General features: G+C 43.0%; 1 protein-coding gene across 5 annotated transcripts in view; it reads right to left on the bottom strand.

Moving 5' to 3' along the window:
• The window catches only part of Vinc (vinculin), a 112,228-nt gene extending 91,224 nt beyond the window's left edge, over nt 1–21,004 (bottom strand). For all 5 annotated transcript variants that reach the window (XM_068369282.1, XM_068369283.1, XM_068369284.1 and 2 more), the window contains exons 1-3: nt 20,860–21,004; nt 9,425–9,620; nt 6,803–6,995 (exon numbers count right to left, since the gene is read on the bottom strand). In XM_068369282.1, the coding sequence (XP_068225383.1) occupies nt 6,803–6,995; nt 9,425–9,620; nt 20,860–20,954 (484 nt within the window). In that variant the 5' untranslated portion in view covers nt 20,955–21,004. The remainder of the gene's footprint in view (nt 1–6,802; nt 6,996–9,424; nt 9,621–20,859) is intronic.
• Nucleotides 21,005–21,563: the final 559 nt, after the last annotated feature.

The following is a 21,563-nucleotide window of genomic DNA, read 5'->3' as shown; positions in this document are numbered from 1 at the left end:
GGAGGGACTTGAAGTTTATCAAGGCCAGAAGAACCGCCAACAACTCCTTGCAATTGATGTGAAGTGTCCTTTGCTCCTGATTCCATGTTCCCGAGCATTCCTGTCCGTCCAAAGTCGCACCCCAGCCCGTGTCTGATGCGTCCGAGAGGAGACGGCGGTCGGGTTTCTGAACAGCCAAAGGTAGACTTCCTTGAGAAGAAAGCTGTTCTTACACCACGCGAGAGAAGACCTCCTCTCTTCGGAAACAGGAACTGAGACCGTCTCTAGCGTCATGTCCTTTATCCAGTGAGCAGCTAGATGATACTGAAGGGGGGGGAGGTGGAGTCTCCCTAACACGATGAACAGGGCCAGCGATGAAAGTGTCCCTGTTAGACTCATCCACTACCTGACTGAGCATCGGTTCCTTCTCAGCATGCTCTGGATGCATTCTAGGGCTTGGAAGATCCTTGGGGCCGACGGAAAAGCCCGAAAAGCTCGACTCTGAAGATCCATACCCAGGTAGACAATGGTCTGGGATGGGACGAGCTGAGACTCCTCAAAATTGACCAGGAGGCCCAGTTCCTTGGTCAGATCCATAGTCCATCTGAGAATCTCCAGACAGCGACGACTTGTGGGAGCTCTTAAAAGCCAGTCGTCTGACGGAGCCGGACACAAGATCATGGTACCGCTGCACAGTCTGTGAACTGTCAACCATGGGGAAGCGAGGAAGTACAGTGACAACCCGAAGCTGTCTAGACTGTCTGGGTCGTACAGACAACTCCTTATCGGGTTGCTGAGGTTGCCGCACTGCGTCACAACAAGTCACTTCTGCTGGTTGTTGAACGTCTTCCCAGTGACACACTGACTCCGTAAACAAAAAATCCTCTAACAAGGACTAAGCTTGGACTGCATGTCTTGCAACACAGCTCAAGGTCTATGGGAGCAGGTGTGGTAACAGACGGGGTTAGCGACTGAAGTGGAACCATTACCTTCCCTGGAAGCATGTTATGCTTAAATAAAAGTCCATAGGAGGCTAAGCAGCTAAAGGCTCCTCTCCAAATGACAGAGTCCTCAAGGGAATATCAGAAGGAGGGAGAAAAGCACTTTCTCATCTACAGGGACCATATCCGAGAAAAGCTAAGTTCTCTCAGTGAGGGTTTCACTGGTGCAAAAGCAGCAGACTAGAAGGCAACGTTATGAAACTGCTTGACAGTCTAGTGAGTTGGCAACAACCAAAGATGTGTGACTGAGAAGCATGCGGTAAGGTATGCAGAGCATGCTGTATGCAGAGCATGCTGTATGCAGAGCATGCTGTATGTAGAGCATGCTGTAAGGTAAGCAGAGCATGTTGCATGGCGTGTAACATTTCTCAGAAATTCCATGACCAGTGCTAGATTGAGTAATATCGCATTACTGTCCATTGAAAGTGCACGTGCCGAGGGAATTGATTTAGACTGTTTTGTTGATGAATTTGATAGCCGGCATGATAATCGTAGAATTAAGCTGCACTAAATATATGTACTATAATCTACTTCACCTCAGGAAAGGGAAACTCGCCCTGTTGGCAACACTGCATTACTTCATGCATGCTTGCATGGGGTTTTAATATCAACATAATATTTGCATTACATTCATAACTCATGATTCATTTTTGTTTTGAAGATATTTTTGCCATATTTTGCGATTTTGTTAAAAATATATTGCAAGGAATACATATATATTTTTTTATTTAAGTAATACGAATAACCTCCATTATCATAATGTTTGTGTAGGCATACATGTATATGATTACAAATGCAAGTTATGAAAGTAATGAGGTGTTATTGTCATTTGTTATTTCAAAGTTGAATGGGAAGAGGCTCAAGTTGAGGAGAAAGTGGCAGATGCATGCGTTGAGGTGGCTGACTCATAGCATGAGGTTCCTGCCTCAAGAGTTGCGCTTGCCTCAAGGGTTGAGGTGGCTGCGCAGAGAGAGGCTCTTGACTCACGAGTTGAGGTTCTTGAGGTGTGAGCTGCGAGAGTTGAGGTAGCGGCTGCGCAGAACGCAGTTCCTGTCTCACGAGTTGAGGTTCCTGAGGAGCTAGCCTCAAGAGTTGAGGCTCTCGCCTTGAGGAAAGTTGAGGTAGCAGCTGCGAGAGCTGAGGTGGCTGCCTCAAGGATGGTAGAGGTTGTCGTACCTCAAGAGGTTGTTGCCTCGAAGATGGTCTAACTGCAAGAAAATCTTGCCTCAAGGCATAAGACTCCTGCTCCCATTGTTGAGGTTGCCTTAAGGAAGGTTGAGGTTGCTGCACAACGCTGGTAACTGGCAACTCCGAACGCGGTAAGGTAGCTTGAGGAACCTCAACTTCGTACGCCTGGCAGACTGGACTGCGGTGAGGCGGAGTGCTCGCAGGAGGAGGTGTAACCTTCTCAGCCTGAAACTCACGCATTAAGACCGCAAGCTGCGACTGCATGGACTGCAGCAAAGTCATCTTGGGATCAACAGACGATAAGGTCTGTTGAGGCAAAGCCTTAACAGAAGATGAGGTCTGTTGAGGCATCGCCTTACCTCTCTTAGGAGGTGTGCAGTCACCTGATGACTGCGGAGAGTCAGAGCTAACCCAATGACTGCATCCGAGTTGTTGAACTCTAGAGGTCTGGACTTTACGTTTAAGAGGTCTGAGACCTGAGTCCAGCGTTTTCTCCCCGAAATTTCTTCTGCAGACGAGCAAAATAAGGGCTCAATCGTCTGCGGGTGGGAGTGACGGTCTCTGTAAGACACGCCCGCAACCACCGAGGATACTTCTGTGCGCCGATCAAGGCCTGCCGAACCCTTTTGCCCTTCGACATTGCTTCTCCCCTGGGCTTGGGAGCTTGCAAGAGGTCCCGGACTGGGAGGACGACTGGCACGCACAGAAGTACCCTCACGCACAACACTGACACACTTTGCGCTAATCACTTATCACTTTTGATTTTCTGTTTGCACTTATTTCACTGAACTCGAAACTTTAAGTGGTTTGTACCTGAAACACGCAATTCTATCCTTCCTTAAAAGTTAGTAATTGCGAAAACAGAATTACAATGTAACAGAAAAATCTAATGAAAGATAAATAATTCAGTGGCTGGAAAGAGACTAAACACTAGATCAAATAAACTACGTTTAAAATCTCTCACCGCATAAAGCTTGAGAACAAGAATAAAACTCTAGAAACGTTTACCTTCTTCCCCTAAAGAGACTAGGGAGAAGAGCAAAAACGATAACAACGTTACTCGCTTGAACAAAACGTTTATCCAGCTCTCTCTCCCTCCGTCTCTATCTCTCTCTCTCTCTCTCTCTTGACTTAGAACCTGAGAGAAGAGCCCAATCATATATATCGTTAAAACATATTATTGTTAAAGGAAAAAAACTGAAATATTTCCCAAATAAAAAGTTCCTTTATTAGAATTAAAACCATTAAGCTAAGAAAGAATGAACAAAACGCTAGAAACGGTTACTCTTACTGCAACGTGACACCGTGAAAATTCTCTCTCTATCGTAACGATAGAGCGCAAGTTGAACGTTCTGAACGTCAACAACTGCAGAGACAAAACAAAACGTTAGTTCAACTTTGAAAACAGTACGAGACTATCAAAGAAATTCTTTCAAAAACATTAAAAAAGCATAATATGTTAACAGGTAAAACCGAAATGACGGGCTCAATGTTAATTAACTTCGGTACCAAGAAAAGACCGCCTACTATTAGGAAAGGTCGAATATAAACAAATATAAAAATTAATTTTAATAAGTTTATAATAAAAGGAAGTTAATCGAAGAGGCCTATAAAAGGCGGAGAGATATAAAATAAATCTATAACTTTTTGTTAAGCAAAATTAAGAAAGAGAGTCTATACTCTCTTAGACACCAACACTTCCGTCTAAGGGAAGGGTCGGCCATTTAAAAGTGAAAGAGAGTTCATACTCTCTTCGTCACCATAATTAATCAAATTAATTCCAAAAGCTAGCTAAGCTAATGATAAAACTTCCTGAATAGCGAAAGCTAAACTCTAGAGCAAATACATCACCAAATCGTGAGCAAAAAACTCCAGAATCAACAGCGTATCCATGTAGGTCTAGCCGGAGGCACGACAGAGGAAAAATTGAGGTGGTGTCAAGAAGAAGTACTGCAGTACCTGGCCACAGGTGGCGCTTGTGAGTACACCCCCCTCTTGTATAGCGATCGCTGGCGTATCCCTTCCGTAGAATTCTGTCGGGCAACGGAGTTGACAGCTACATGATTATCGGGTAAGATTAATATTGAAAAAATAATAATAATAATAATAATAATAATAATAATAATAGGGTGGTGAGCCTTCTTATGGCTCGTAAGACCAATATGTAGATATGTCTGATGATGCCATTGATAACAGGGAACAATAATTACCTAAACAATACAGTACAGTATATGAGTCTTTCAGTCGAGAAACATGCCAAGCGCCATTTTTAAAAAGTGTCAGAAATCGCGATTGAAAATTGCCAATTTTCAATCGCGAATTACTCGGTAAATATAATAGCTAGGAGTTTCATATTTGTTATAAATATAAAATTTGCTACTATTTATAACAAATATGAAACTCCTAGCTATTATATTTATAGAGTAATTCGCGATTGAAAATTGGCAATTTTCAATCGCGATTTCTGACACTTTTTAAAAATGGCGCTTGGCATGTTTCTCGACTGAAAGACTCAATTATGTGAAGTGAAATAGTTTCTATATTTTCTTGAATAGTTAATATAATTGTAAATTAATAAATAACTGCTAAAATAGTGTACTTTATGGTACAGACTAAGCAAAAATTCATTACAGAGAAAAATACAATATGAAAAGATAAAAACTTGCCTAACTGATTTCGCCCCGATTTCATATCACGGCATAGACTATGGACCAAATGCTACTGAAAATATTCTTTTTGGATATAAGAAAATGGAGACTGCGCGGACTCTTATACTTCATCTACGCTTAAAGGGAAAGGAAAGCACAGTATATGCATCCTTCTTTACTGAAATGTTCTGCATACTAAACATGCATAAGAGAACGAGTAATAACTGGAGTGCACTACAGTATTCTAATTTTGGATTTGATAAGCCTTACTGTACTGCTTTTGTTGTGATAAATTTGAAAACTCTATGTACCAAATCTAGGGGAGAAATAGAAAGATGAATTTGAAGGTTTCAATTTAGTTTATCTGTATACAGTACCAGAGATTTATATGTATGCATTGTACTTTTCAATCTAAAGATCATATACAGTAGTTCACATGATGTAATGGCCAATATCTTGGGGAAAATTTCTTACGTTTAGCAAGTACCATTTATGTATGCTGTCCAACAAAGTTAAGCCTTTTACCCCCAAAAGGACGTGGTACGTTTCACAAAACTCATCCCTTTACCCCCATGGACGTACCGGTACGTCCTTGCAAAAAACTGCTATTTACTCTTTTTTTTTTTTTTACAAATTTTTTATAATTTTTGGAGAAACTTCAGGCATTTTCAAAGAGAATGAGACCAACCTGACCTCTCTATGATGAAAATTAAGGCTGTTAGAGTAATTTAGAAAAAAAATATATTGCAAAATGTGCTTGAAAAAAAATAACCCCTGGGGGTTAAGGGTTGGAAAGTTCCAAATAGCCTGGGGGTAAGAGGGTTAAGATGATATTAGTTGATACGCAAATCAAATCAGACTCGGGTGGTAAATGTTCAAGCTTGTTCCAAATGCCTTTCTGTTGATCAGGTTGATAATGCCTTACATGGTAGTTTATATGTGAATTGTCATTTTCAACACTGTTACTGATCTTAGTATATATTGTAATTTATTATTTTAATATTTATCATACACAGCACAGTATAGTTTCATTATTTCTCTATTTCTCATACTAGGCTGCTTTCCTTGTTGGACCCAAGGCTTATAGCCTCGTACTTTAATTTATAATAAATCCCCAAAAAACATTGTTCCTCTTGGATAGCAACATATGATACCACGGCATTTACTCAGAATACAGTATTGCAGTGGCCTCTGTAGTAATATGGCAGATTTAAAGAAGGTTTATATAGCTTTGAAAATGCAGTATAAGTTTACACAACTATTGTACGTAAACAAAGCCCAGGGAAAAGAAACTGATCAGACACATTATAACTGATCCTATCAGTCAATGAGAAAAATTAATTACTACAATATATAAAAAAAGGAATTGTATTTGGAGTTCTAAAAAATACAATTGATTTATTATTAAGGTAACACAGGTATATCAATCAGTGTCTCCAATAAATTTTGGACTTCACAAAAACATTGAAGTTTAAAAATAGAACTTGGTAAACAACACCTACGACATTACTCGCAGATTGAAGTATTGTGCTGTATTCCTTTGTAATCTCCTTTAAAATTACAGTATAGTGCCTGAAAATCTGTAATATTGTACTGTATTTGTTTGCAAGCTCTTTTAAAAGCACACAGTACCTGAAAATCTTTGAATTTCTCCTTTCATTTTTCTCCTAATAAGAATTCACACAGAACCCTAGCGGACAATTAGATAAGATGTCTATTAAAAAGAGAACGACAAATACTTTATCTCAATACAGTATTATTATCAATATTATTATTATTATTATTATTATTATTATTATTATTATTATCATGATTATGATTAGTACTAGCTAAACTGCAACCCTAGTTGGAAAAGCAAGATGCTATAAGCCCAAGGGCTCCAACAGGGAAAAATAACCCAGTGAAGAAAGTAAATGAGGAAATAAACGATATGAGAAATATTTGAAAAACAGTAACAAAAGTGGTTCTGAATAACGAACAGCTTACCAGCTAAATAATTTCTGTTTTCTGCTGCCTCCTCTATACCCTTCCCCCCTTGATGGAATATCTGAATGAAGATCTTCATGGAGCAAATGAGAATAGGGGATAACGTCTTCACAGCCTCGAGACATCGCATTAGAATCTCCCTGTGCACTTGATGCGTCAACTCTTGCTGGCGCCCATCGACGTCTCGGGAAACCTGAAAACAATGTACGGTAATAACTCAGGATACGAAATTGATTCATTCCGGAGTAGCTTTCGTAACGTGATTTTTTTCATTTGGTGAAATAGAACGAAACAGAGCCAATACATTTGAATCATTCATTATACTTAATAGCGCAAATTTCTTTTCCTATCACAAGTACAGTACTTTTTTAATATGAGGCAAAAAAATTTTATGTCGTTTCAAACGATGAGTTTATTGTATACGGAAACTTTCCAATCTTGAGGTATTACTTTTCATATTAATAAATTCTAAAGATTTAGCGTCAATTATTTTTTTTTTCTATAATATTTTTCTAAAAACATGAAAACTTACTACGGTACTGTATTGAAATTTAATTTCAATGATAAGCACTATTCAGATACGAGATATCATCCACATTTTTAAAGAGATTTTAAGGAGAAGTCTCATAATATATTATACACAAGTTAATCTTTGCACTCTCTAATAATGCATTGTACTGTATATCCTTTTTAACAATACTTCTGCCAAATTCCAAGCAAAGTAAAACTAATACTTATAAAAATGTATTAGTTTCAAAAAACGATTTTGATGTTATTGTAACCATTATAAAAAGTAATTTCAAACAAGTTTGCTGAACACAAAAGGAAAAATTATTTGTGGAAACACCAAAGATCAAAGGATACTGCGGTGTCAGTAAATCGGACAATGGGAATTATATTTTCGGAAAAAAATGGGTCAAAAGAAAATAATCAAAAGCTCATCCAAATATGACTACGGTTTCAAGTTATGATAGAAAAACTATTAAGGGTTTTACAGACTTACATTTAACATTACGTTCAACTAAATTACAAAAAAATTCTAAAAGGTTTCTCAATAATTTCACATTTCAAAGGTTGATTCACAATAACAGAGGTTATCTAATTCATAATACAGTGAACCCTCGCTACTTCGCGGTTCGACCATCGCGGATTCACCACTTCGCGGATTTTTTTCATAACCCATATACATATACATATTGGTAATAACAAAATCAACATACTGTACTGAATAATCAATTTAATCGATGCAAAAACTAGCCTATACACAGATGTGTACAGTAAATGCGTTTGTTTCTTCATTATGATCAGAGAAACGTAAACAAAACATTGGTTGCCATTTTTTATCGTGCTTTTTGGCGTGTTTAGGAAACGCATGATATAAAATCGCCTTTAATATTTGTGCCTGTTTTAGTTTAGGGTACTGTAGTACATGCATTAAGTGTTCTGTACATTAAAGGGTAGTTTGTTAACAGTACTACGTACAAGGGAAGGTTTTAAAAGTCTGAATATACATGTTAAATAAATAGGTAAATATGGTGTCACTACTTCGCGGATTTTCACCTATCGCGGCCGGGTCTGGAACCTATCTACCGCGATAAACGAGGGTTCACTGTATATAAATATGAAGGGCACTCAAACCAAATAAATAGTACTTATATTCAGTTGTATAATAGTTCTCCATTCAATACTATCAAGGCTAATCACCAGAATTATTCAAAACTATATTTAAAATCTTATTGGTAACATTCTACAACCACAGATCTTGGTCATGTCTTCTAAAAATATTACTGGAAACAAATAAAACAATGTAACCATAAAGATATAATATTATTTGAAGGGGACACTCCTACATATGACTTCAGTGTTTCAATGTTATGCAATTATCGATAATTCAACAAGAAATTGTAATACTTCCACAGCGTTTTAGATAATGACCTTTCCTGAATAAATGATGACCTGTAAATAGTAAAAAACTATAATGATTAGATAAAATCATTTATTTAAAAGTCAAATGTCATTAGAATCAATTCAGTCGTTCTTTTGAAAGTCACCGTAATCCATGGGTGATACTTAAAAGAGCCAATTCATTGATGACCTTTCCTGGATAAATGATTAACTGTAAATAGTCACAACTATAATAATAGAATAGAGTAAAATCATTTATATAAGAGATTTAAATGTAATTATATTCAATTCACTCAAGCTCTTTTGAAACAGATTTTGCTGTGGGAAAAATCTATTTTTGGGTGAGATAGCCAAGTTGACCTGATGGAAGTTCCCTTCGGCAGCTTCCTATTGTATAATATTTCTGCGAGTGATGTTACAAGAGAATTACCGTCAGGTATCATGGGGTTCTAGCCCCCAAGACGACTACCCTAAGATATCGTGTATAATCAGGGACGTATTTTAATATAACCATAGATATCTGCACCCCCAATAGACTTTACCCAGTCTTATCAACTAAGGGGAAGGATTAGTGAGGAGCTGTTACATATCCTCTTACCTTACGGTGCCCTCGTACGTCTCTGGCGCCCCATTCCTTTGTAGCCACCATAATCCATTAAACTTAAAACCTTCATCCTTATGGGTGAGACTTAAAGGCCCAATTTATAGAGAACTTACTCTGGTAAGGCATGGAGAGAGATCCTTCACAAACTGCACTAAATCCTCCATGGTTTCTATGACTTCGGCCACTGCCAAATAGTCCAAGACCTTCTTGCATTCTCTGATGATCTTGCGCACTTCTGATTCGTCGAAGCAAAGCAGCAGGTTGGAAGTGCCTTGTAAGATACCTCTGGCTCCCTCTATCAGTTTTTTCCTGAGGGAATAAAAAGAATTATTATAAATAAAAAGTCATTATCGGATACTGTATATGCTTTACATAGCTTGGGTTTTGAGTCATATGAATCAAATAACTTATCAAGAAAATGCTGATAAATAGCCAGGCCTACCCCATCATGACTCTCACAACTACACCCTATTATAGAAGTTTTATTCCAGTTGTGGAATGATCTTCCTAATCGTATAGTTGAATCAGTAGAACTTCAAAAGTTCAAACTTGCAGCAAATGTTTCTATGTTGAACAAGCTGACAGAGAAGTCTTTTTAGTCTATACTGCATATTGAATATCTATTTTAATGTTGTTAATGTTTTTTTATACATTTTATCTTAATTTTTTCATTAATTTTGATATAGTTTATTTCCTTATTAACTTTTCTCACAGGGCTATTTTTCCTTGTTGGAGCCCTTGGGATTATAGCATTTTGCTTTTCCAAAAAGGGTTGTAGCTTAGCTAGTAATAATAATAATAATAATAATAATAATAATAATAATAATAATAATAATAATAATATTAATAATAGTAATAATAAAATCTTTAGTTAAACAACAGCAGTAGTGTCTTGAATATACATAATAAAAAACCGACATCCTCTATCACCTCCGCCAACGAAGTCAACGAAGGTCAAGGTCAAAGGTTAAGCAAAAGCCCAGAAATAAGCTGCTGTGGCAGAGGTCTGAGCTCTATTGAGTGCCCCTCTAGTTGAACATGAGACACATAGTTGTATGTGAATGATTTCCAGGTAGATTCAAATAATCTTCTATCCTATACCCTTGGTACTGCTATACGAACAATTTTAAAATTTTTATAAGCTACACATAGGAGGCTAAGAACTTTAAGGCAGTCTATACTGTATTCTGTCCATAGAAAATCTTTTAGCATGAGGAAAAATCACAAATTTTTAAGTAATTTGTATTTTTCCTAACATACTTACCTAGAACTACCTTCTTAGGAGTTACTGGTTAACTTTACCTAACCGACCAGCTTTTTGTATAGTTTACCCCCCTCTTCCCGTTTTCTACGGGGTCAACCTCTGGCAGTGTGGTACGTGCCCTGAGGCGACCCGGGATCGGGCAGCGTGCTAGCTCAGGTCGAATCGCCAGTAAGTTTCGTTGGAATAGGTATTACTCGATCCTGCAGGTTCTCGGGGAAGGATGGGAGGGCCATAACCCGAAGGTAGTTCTAGGTAAGTATGTTAGGAAAAATACAAATTACTTAAAAATTTGTGATTTGTTCCAACACGGTTACTTACCTAGAACTACCTTCTTAGGAGACTTACACTTTAGGAGGTGGGAGTGTCCTGCAGGGATCAGGATTCGACGGGGAGGCACGTGAGAGAGGGAACCTCTAAGGAGGTCTTGGTTCCACGACCACTAGAAAACTGCACGAAAAGTAGGGGAAAACTATCCAAAAAACTTACTTAGTGTCTAAATGGCTTACCTTTTCAAAACCAACTCCGATACATGTCCTCTTGAAGGGTGTTCTTTTCAGTGATTAAGGTCCTCTCAACATCTTCCTGGCCCGTTCGATCCGGGGACGGAAGGAAAAGGGGGGGGGTAAGGTTAAGGAAGGAGCTAGTGTCTCTTGGCATTAACACCCCTGGTTACCCTGGGGCTATGACCTTAGATCTCTTGAAGGGCCGAAACGATTAGGCCAATGGAAAACTTGTCCAAGGATTTTCTCGTACAATCTTTGAGATAGTGTTCCGTGAAGGTGGACTGTCTAGACCAGGTCCCAGCCTTCAGGATCTTACCCACAGCCATGTTTTTCTCGAAAGCCAGAGAGGTGCTCAGAGCCCTGATATCATGAGGTCTTGGTTTTCCTGGGAGAGGAGTCCCAGAAGCCTCGTAGGCCCTCCTTATCACCTGTCGCAGCCAGAAAGAGATAGAATTCTTCGAGACCGGTTTCTTCACTCGGCCTGTTGAGATGAATAAATTTTTTATCTGAGGGCGGTATTTTGCGGTCCTCTCCAGGTATTTTCTTACTGTTCTCACGGGACATAAGAGTAGATCCTTCGGGTTGTCAGATCGAGGGATGGCTGGCACCGAAAAACCCTCAAACCGAGGATCCCAACACGCTGGGTTCTGCGTTTTCGCCACAAAACTAAGGACGAACCTAAAGACAATTTCCCTCCACCCTTTGGAGTGTGAGACCTCGTAAGAGAGGCCGTGTAACTCGCTAACTCTCTTCGCTGAGGCCAGGGCTAAAAGAAAAGCTGTTTTAAGGGCGAGTTCTCTGTTTAGTACGTCCCTGAGAGGTTCGAAGGGCGGCTCTGACAGAACTTTGAGAACTCTGGCTAGGTCCCACTGCGGAACCCATACCTCCTGGGGGGGACATGATTGCTCAAAACTGCGGATGAGCATAGAGATGTGCCTTGAGGCTCCCAATTCTATGCCCCTAAGGAGGAAGACTTGACCTAGGGCTGCTCGAACTCTTTTATGGCCGGGATGGACGAACCCACGTCGTCTCTCAGGTACACCAGAAAGTCTGCAATGTCCTGGATCGACGCCCCTAAGGGCCTGATGTTTTTGGACGCACACCACTTCAGGAAGACTGCCCACTTTGCCTGGTAGACTACCGCTGAGGAACATCGTAGATAACCCGCCATCCTTGCCGCGGTTCTCGATGAGTATCCTTCTTTCTTCAGGAGCTTCTCGATAACCTCCACGCGTGAAGGCGGAGGGATCGAGGGTTTTCGTGCCACCTGTGAAAGTGAAGTTGACGCAGGAGGTCTGGCCTGTCCGGAAGCGGCCAAGGAGGACGAAGAGCTAATTCCTTTAGGTCTGCGAACCAGTCTCTCTCCGGCCACCAGGGCGCTACTAAAGTCATCGACAGGTTGGCCGACACTCTCACTCTGTTCAACACTTGCCTGATCAAACTGAAGGGAGGGAAGGCGTACACATCGAGACCGTCCCAGGGATGTTGGAAGGCGTCCTCGAACGCTGCTGACGGGTCTGGGATTGGAGAACAGAACACGGGGAGTTGGGCATTCAGACGTGTGGCGAATAAGTCTATCACTGGGGAGCCCCACAGTAGGACGACTGCTCGAGCTACCTCCGGGTGTAGGGTCCACTCCGAACCTATCACTTGACCCGCCCTGCTGAGGCCGTCGGCCATCACGTTCCTCTTTCCTGGAATGAACCTTGCCGTCAGTTCTATCCCTTCTTCTGTAGCCCACTCTAACAGTTCCGTGGCTAGGGCGCAGAGGACCTTTGACTTCATGCCTCCCTGTTTCTTTACATACGCCACTACTGTGGCGTTGTCGCACATTAACGCCACAGTGTTCCCTCGCAGGAAGTGTATGAACTGTCGACACGCCCTCAGAACCGCTATAATCTCCAGGATGTTTATATGGAGAGACGCCTCCTCGCTGGACCACTGCCCTTTTGTCGATTTTCCTAGCAGGTGTGCTCCCCAACCCTCCTTCGATGCGTCCGTGAACAACAGCATCTCCGGGGGGTCGGAGGCGAAGGGCATTCCCTTCTCTGTGTTCGACCTGATGTTCCACCAAAGAAGGGTCTCTCTCGTCTTCGGGAGGACTGGGACTATTTTGTGGGGCTCCTTGCCTTGGATCCACGACTCCTTTAGATTCCACTGTACCGGGCAGAGCCTGAGTCTCCCTTGCGGTACTAATTTTTCCAGCGAAATCAGATGACCCATTAACTTCTGCCAGTCCTTGGCCCTCCTGGGTTGTCCTGTCAGGAAGGGTTGAAGGATATGTTCTAGGTTGGCTAACCTCTCCTCTGAGGGGAAGGCCCTTACTAACTGGGTGTCCAGGACCATCCCCAAGTAAGTCATCCTGGTGCTGGGGACTAGTTGGGACTTCCCTAGGTTAACCGTGATTCCTAACACCTTGCCGAGGTCGAGCAACATAACGCCTTGCTCCTTCAGTTGTTCCCTTGAGGCAGAAAGAAGCAACCAGTCGTCCAGGTACCTGAGTAGACGTATGCCTTTCTCGTGTGCCCATGCCGAGATCGCGGCGAACACTCTCGTGAACACTTGCGGGGCCGTCGAGAGGCTGAAGCACAGGGTTTTGAACAGCAGGACACTGGACTCCCACTTGATTCTGAGGAACTTTCTGCTGGAGGGGTGCATGGGGATTTGAAAATAGGCATCCTTGAGGTCGAGAGACATGAGGAAATCCCCCTCCCTCAAGGCTGCGATCACTGTCTTGGGGGTATCGATCTTGAAGTCCGTCTTTGAGACGAACTTGTTGAGGGCTGAGAGATCTATGACTGGCCTCCACCCTCCTGTCGATTTCTCCATAAGGAAGAGCCTGCTGAAGAAACCCGGGCCGGGGTTCTCCACTGTCTCCAAGGCTCCCTTGTCGATCATGAACGCTACTTCCTCTTGTAGCGCCGACCTCTTCAAGGGGTCCTTTGGAACCAGCCACTCGGCCCTCTGGGCTGGGATGAGATGGGGAGGTTCTTCTAGGAAAGGGAGTCTGTAGCCCTCCTTCAGGACCGTCACCGTCCAGGGATCCGCACCGAGATCCCGCCATGCATGCCAAAAATGTCTGAGGCATCCCCCTAATAGGGGCTCCTGAGGGAGTAGGGGGCCTCTCTTCCTACCTTCTTCTGGAGGAGCGGCCAGATCTACCTCTCCTGGCGTTACCGTAGGAGGGTCTGTAGGCTGACTGAGGGCCTGCGGTGGCCCTACGGGTGGGCTGCTGTGAGGCTTGAAGCCAAGGGGCTGAAGGAGGTTCTCTTCGGGGCAGCAAGGGTGTGGCCTGTGAGGGGTGAGGGACGTCCGTTGGGGCTCTCCTAAACGTGGCCTTCCTCATAGGGGGGGGGCTTAGGATCCGTTTCTCTCACTTTCCTCACCTTCTCCATAATATTTTCCACCAAATTGATGGGGAAAATGTCATTCCCCCACACGGAGGAATTCCTCAGCCTCCTTGCTTCTGTGTCCGGCAACTTCCGCACCAGTTTGCTCAGAACCGTATCCCTTTTCCTCAGGACCCAGTTCGAAGCCACCGACAGAGACTGGGATGATAAAAACCTAAAGGCCTTGCCCCCAGAGCTAACAAGATCCCTCAGCATGGTCTGATTTTCTGGTAGGGAGAGGTCGTGGGATGCCTGAAACCCCACCAAAGCGCACGACCACCAATCTAACCAGGAGGACACGTAGACTAGGTCCTGAGCCATGTCCTCCATCATAGATGCTTCTGACAGGGAAAAGCACACGGGGGCAGTGGAGGCCCTGTCTTCCGAGGCTCCCTGGTTCAGCGCGGTCACCGCTGCTTCTACCGCACGGGGACCACCGCGATGCCCTTCGGGAACGTAAAAGCGCTTCTGGGATTTCAGGCCCGGAAGAAGCTTGGAGGAACTCTGGCTTCTGGGGGCCTCTGCTAGTCCTGCTAAGTATTCATCAATCTGCTCCCTCCCCAACTTCACATCTTGAGTGAGCGGGAGAGACAAAGATGGCTTTTGTTGTACCGGACTGTCGATCATCCTGGACAGTCCGGATAGTACAACCTTTGCAGCTGAGGGCTTGGGTTCGTCCAACCGGTGATGCCTCCGAATTAGGGCTAAAACCTTATGGTAGGAGAAGATGTCGTCAGTCGAGCACTCCCCTCCTTCAACCAGGTCTTCCGTCACCAGTTCCTCCGTACGGGGGTACGCCGTGACGGTGGGAAAAGCAACACCCGACGAGCCTGCCAGTGGTATGGGCTGCCCCGTGGGGACGAAGGCATCCGTCATGGGAGTACCAACGCCCTCCGAGGCTGCCAGTGGTATGGGTTGCCCCGTGGAGACGAAGGCATCCGTCATGGGAGTACCTTGTTCCATGGGGGGCTCCGTGGATGGGGGATCCATGCGGACCAACGGGCGCCCTTGGTGCTTAAGGAAGGCCTCCAAGGTGCCCGTGGTCGACGCTAAGCCTTCCTTCATACTCCTTATATCCTTCCTAAGGGAAGAAGGGGCGGAGGCTACCGTCGGGTTAAACACTACACGGGGGTCCCGGTTCGAGCCCTCTTGCCGGGTGGCTGGTCCGAAGGAGGAGATAGGAGGGTGACACAAAGAAGGCGAGGCTCTAGGGAGCCACCCGGAAGCGGCCGCGGCTGTGGAAAACCTAAACAGCTCGCTCCGGGGCACTGTGACATTCACCCAGTCCTTGGACTTACTCCTCTTCGCTTTCTTTTTAGAGGACTTCGACCTTTTCTTACCATGCCTCGAGCGGGAACGAGACTTCTTGCGGGATTTCTCCCTCTTTCTCTTGCTAAGGTTCCTGTCCTCGTCCTCTGATGACGAAGAAGAAGAAGAGTCCGACGATGACGAGGATGAGGACGGAGCTCTCCGACCAGCCGACACGTCCAAGACTGCGGGGGGAAATTCACGTCGTTTCTCAGGTGTGGGCGGTTGCAGAAACACGGGGGGTAGCGTAGCCGAGGGAGCCGGAGGGGACCGCGCAAGCCCTTTACGGAGCCATTGCTCCACATCCTCTTCTCCTCTAACGGGAGACCTGAAGGGAGTCCTAGGGGCCACCCACGTGGGGTCCGAAGACGACGAACTACCTTTTTCCGTGTCTCCCCCGGCGGTTGACGCACCTGAAACACGCCACGAGGCAGGGAAAGTATCGGCACTCGGCCTACCCCACATTGGATCTCCCGAGGCGACGGGACCTGCGGGCACCAGGCCCTCGCCTCCTATCCACACTTCCGCACTACACTTAGGGCCCACACATGCCTGCCCCACACTGGACACTTCCCCCACAGGAATATCAGACTCTTGGGGAAGGGCAATGGGCCTCTTCCCCGCAACGGACTTACCTCGTCCCCTATGCTGGGTAGGGGAAGAAGGACGGGCGCTAGGGTCTGCCGAGGCGTCTGGCGAACCCACAGGCGAAGATATGCTGGAGTCCTTAGGCGACTTCTTAGCTGCCTTCTTCTTCTTCGTCCCGAAGAGCACCCACTGGATCTCAGTCCAATTAGCACACTCCGGGCACGTAGAGGTAGGGGAACACGCTTTCCCCCTACACGTGGAGCACAAGGAGTGGGGATCAACCTCAGGCTTGGAAAGGAAAGCCCCGCAAGACTTCCCAGCCACAGGCCCAGGGCAACGACGAGGATGCTCCATAACGCAAAGCTAACACACCAAGAGACACAAGGATGTAAAGGGAAAGTGAAAAGGAAACACATGGGTAACACGTGGTAATCACAAAGGATCGGGGGACACAAAGGGTCGCACAAGGTAAGAGAGAGCGCGGCGAGATGTTTATCGCGTCGCGACCAGAAACTTACTGGCGATTCGACCTGAGCTAGCACGCTGCCTGACCCCGGGTCGCCTCAGGGCACGTACCACACTGCCAGAGGTTGACCCCGTAGAAAACGGGAAGAGGGGGGTAAACTATACAAAAAGCTGGTCAGTTAGGTAGAGTTAACCAGTAACTCCTAAGAAGGTAGTTCTAGGTAAGTAACCGTGTTGGAACAAGATAGCTTTAAATTCTATTATATACAACAATTATCATTTGGGTACCATACACTACCCATACTAACAGCATCTAGAGAATAACAACAATAAAAATATGGGGACAAGTACTCTTTCCCTTCAGAGGGCCTAGTCTAAATCAAGTTTATCATCATAACTATGTCTATCTCTAGCTCTATCTCTCTCATGTACTAGAGTTACAAGGATTTTGGATGTCTCAAAGACTTTTTAGTCCGTCTGCGGAGACTCCATTTGCTCTTGGGTAGAGCGATTCATTTTACAGTAAGCATTTAGAGTTCTTATAATCTTGTCTAACTTATTCTTGAACTCATTTACCGTTTTACTGTTTACTTCATTCGCCAAAAGTCTCCAATTATTTGATATTTTGTACGTAAAGAAATTTCCACATTGACTGGTGTTGTATCTTTTCAATTCCAGTTTGTATCCGTTACCTCTGGACTGATTTGTGCCCCGTAAATAGATTATTGTAACCTGCATTTGTCATTCCTTCAAGAACTTTGAATGGCTCTAGAGAGAGAGAATCAAAATAAATTAATGGATGTTTGAAATATGACCTCCTGAAAGGTATTTGCATTGCAAATTACAGAGCAACAGAAACTAATAAAATAAAATGTAACAATAATATAATAAAAAATAAAAGCAGAGGTTTTATACAATACGTAAATAATTCTTCGATAATGCTGAGCTTCTATATGTCTATTTCAAGATCTATTCAAAGGTAAAAAATTGATACTTCAGACAACTTAAAGTACTAAAAGTAAAAGGCTGAAAAGAGATTTCTGTAAGCCTCATCAATATTATTATTATTATTACTTGCTAGGCTACAACCCTAGTTGGAAAAGCAGGATGATTTAAGACTAGGAGCTCCAACAGGGAAAATAGCTGTGAGGAAAGGAAACAAAGAAAAATAAAATACTGTATTTCAAGAAGAGCAACAACATTAAAAATGTCTCGTATACAATATAATCGATAAAAACTTTAACAAAACAAGAGGAAGAGAATTAAGATAGAATAGTGTGCCCGAGTGCACCCTCAAACAAGAGAACTCTTGCTCAAGATAGTGAAAGACTATGGTACAGAGGCCATGGCACTACCCAAGATTAGAGAACAATGGTTTGATTTTGGAGTGTGTTTCTCCTAGAAGAGCTGCTCATCATAGCTAAAGAGTCACTTCTACCCTTACAATGGATTGAACCATTATTTACCTTAATATAATAGCTGTCAAATCTTATTCAGATAAAACTATTAAGTTCCGTATGGTTCTGTCCAATATTGGAAGGAAGAGCGGAATAGAATAATTATTCTAAATTTATCATCTGTCAGTGATTTGAGCATTTTGGAAGCATTGTAAATGTTGCAGAGACTGCACTAAATGCCAGTGGTGGTTTAGCCAGTAATTTTAGCCTTCTCAAAGGGGCGGTTTCAGCAAAGATCTGGCAGCAATTTTATACTTTTGGAAGCATTGTAAATACTCTAGATGAACTTCAGTAATCAGTTTATTGAAAGGATGAGTAGAATAGAATAATCATTCTAAATTTATCATCTAATTAAGGGTTGCTGTGGCCTGATTAATAACGTCTCTGCCTGGTGTTTGCCAGTCGGGGGTTCGAGTCCTGCTCAGACTCGTTAGTGCCATTAGTGTCTGCAACCTTACCATCCTTGTGAGCTAAGGTTGGAGGGTTTGGTAGAGCCTTAAAGGTCCATCTGTTGAGTTATTAGCAGCCACTGCCTGGCCCTCCCTGGTCCTAGCTTGGGTGGAGAGGAGGCTTGGGCACTAATCATATGTATATATGGTCAGTCTCTAGGGCATTGTCCTGATTGCTAGGGCAATGTCACTGTCCCATAAACCAGTACCAAAATCCAATTTTTCCTAGTTTAAACAAGTACACTACATTTGCCTTCACTATCCTACTTTTTAACTGATAAGAAATCCTTCGCCTGAATACTGTTATAACCGATAGCCTCCATCCCTAAAGTTAAAGTTGCGGGTTTTAGGTCTCCACAGAGACGATTTACATCGTCCTCCTCGGGCGACCATTAGCCAGCTGGGACTATCACTAGTCCCCTCTAACCTCCCCCCAGGCGCCACGTGGGAGTACCCCCCGGTAGAAGGTCTCACGGTATTCGCGGCCCTGGCGGGGACCGAACTCGGGACCTCTATAATAGAGATCCGCGACGCTACCAACCTTGCTATCCGGAGGACGTTCTTTTAGGACCTACCAAACACTCTCCTCATATCACTATAACAATCAAATGATTTAATCTTAATGCCCTTAAAGGTTTTAAAGGTTTAAAGACTGCTCATGAATGACAGAGGCAAGGGACAGTGACATTGTCCTATAAAGAAAGTCAATGCCCTAGACTAGACTGACCATATATACATATGATCAGCGACCAAGCTCCCTTTCCACTCAAGCTAGGACCAAGGAGGGCCAGGCAATGGGTGCTGATGACTCAGCAGACAGACCTATAGGCTCCCCCAAACACCACATCCTTACCTCACAAGAACTGTGAGGTTGCAGAGACCAAAGAAACTAAAGAGTTTGAGTGGTACTTGAACCCCAGTCTGGTGTTCACCAGTCAGGGACATTACCACATCAGCCACCACAACCCTTAATGATGTGTTCTACATAATATTAAATATGTTCCTGACCACTGTATCAATTACAACTACTAGGTGACTTAACATCTCAAGTAGGTCGAGGGCCGTGGTTCCTCAACATCCAGATCTCAGCATTAATAATGTTTTTTTTAACTCTATACGACTCTTAAAAGATTTTAGGTATAAATTTTGATTCCAAATTCACTTTTGAGAAACACATTTGGGCTGTCTCTTTTTCAATTGCACAAAAATATTGGCTTGTTGAGAAAGTCTTTTTAAGATTTTATTTGATCAATCTATTCTGAAGAAGTGTTATAATTCTTTCATTTTGCCCTGTTTCGAGCATTGTTCCCCTATCTGGTCTCAAGCTACTGAATCTCATCTTAATTTGTTGGAAAAGACCTTCCTGTCTATTAAATTCCTTACTCCTGATCTAGATATTAATCTCTGGCAGCGTCATTCAATTAGTTCGTTATGCATGTTGCATAAGATTTTTCATAATTTTGACCACCCTTTGCATTCAGATCTTCCCAGATAGTACCATCATGTTTGTAATACTGAGTATGGAGTTAATTCTAATAGTCAGGCCCTCTCCGTCATAAGGCTCTTACACAGTATTCTAGTAGTTTTTATTCCAGCTATGACCAGATTGTGAAATAATCTTCCTAATCAGGTAGTTGAATTGGTGGAACTAGAAAAATTCAAACATTCAGTGAATGTTTTTATGTTGAACAGGCTGATATAAGTGTCTCTTTATAGTTTATATATGACCGATTTATTCTAATGTTGTTTTGTTCTTTAATGTTTTTATTTTAATTGTTCATTATTGCTCATATTGTTTATTTATTCCCTTGTTTCCTTTCTGCACTTAGCTATTTTCCCTGTGGAAGCCTTAAGTTTATAGCACCCTGCTTTTCCAACTAGGGTTGTATTGTAGCTAGTAATAATCATAAAAGTAAGGTTACCAAACACTGTCAGTTCACTCACACCAAAACCCATACCTCATCTCTTATTTTGCTCCAACACAACATGTCTGTGAATAGTGATGTTCAAGTTAGACAGGATATTTAGAGAATCCCCTTGAAAGATCTTGATGGAGCAAAACAATGGCAAATGATAAGTCTTCATTAACTTCTACCTGACGGACAAAGTGTCCTCCGAATCTCACCTGGCTGGCTGTGAATAAGGGTCCGCCTTCAGCAGGGACGACGCCTCTTCCAGGAGCTTCGAGGCACTTTCTACCCGTTGGAGAGCAGCTGGCATGTCCTGCTTCAGGATGGGGTCATCGCTGCTGTTGATGGTCTCCCTCCCGACCTGGAAATTGGGACGACTTTTTAAAGCTCTACTCGAACATTGTTTTTAAGCAAAAAATAAAAGATGTAAGTGATATCAAAATAAAGGTTTCTTAAGGATGAAATACTTGATTAATGTCCAATTGGATGCTGGAATCTCTGGTCAAGTGTTCCAACATAAGATTAATCTAATTCTTGCCTTTGAAGGGCTTTCATTACTGCTGAAGTTTTGGCAGAATCTAAAGCTTTTTCCTTGCCTATGAAAGCCATACATAGTGGTTTGTCATAGTCTGTTGATTTTTCCCTTTGTTAATTACATAGACTACTCGGGGCCCATTATAAGTAGCTCTGCTCAACACCGAGCTCCAAAGAAGTACACTCTGTGACACCCTTACTTCATTTAGTAACCAAACAGATAGTGTAGGAAGACAAGGCAAAGATGGACACATGAACTATCTAACAGCAAGGGAGTGGGCATTACTTGGTTGCAAGGAACCAAATAGATAGTGTAAGAAGAGATGGCAGAAGTGGTGGGCGGGGCTAAACACTTGAACTATCTTACAGTAAGGGAGTGGCTGGG

Source organism: Palaemon carinicauda, unplaced genomic scaffold (genome assembly GCF_036898095.1).
Source record: "Palaemon carinicauda isolate YSFRI2023 unplaced genomic scaffold, ASM3689809v2 scaffold47, whole genome shotgun sequence".
In the NCBI taxonomy this organism is placed as follows: domain Eukaryota; kingdom Metazoa; phylum Arthropoda; class Malacostraca; order Decapoda; family Palaemonidae; genus Palaemon; species Palaemon carinicauda.
Note: the sequence above shows the minus strand (reverse complement) of the source record. Positions and strands in the feature narration are given on the sequence as shown.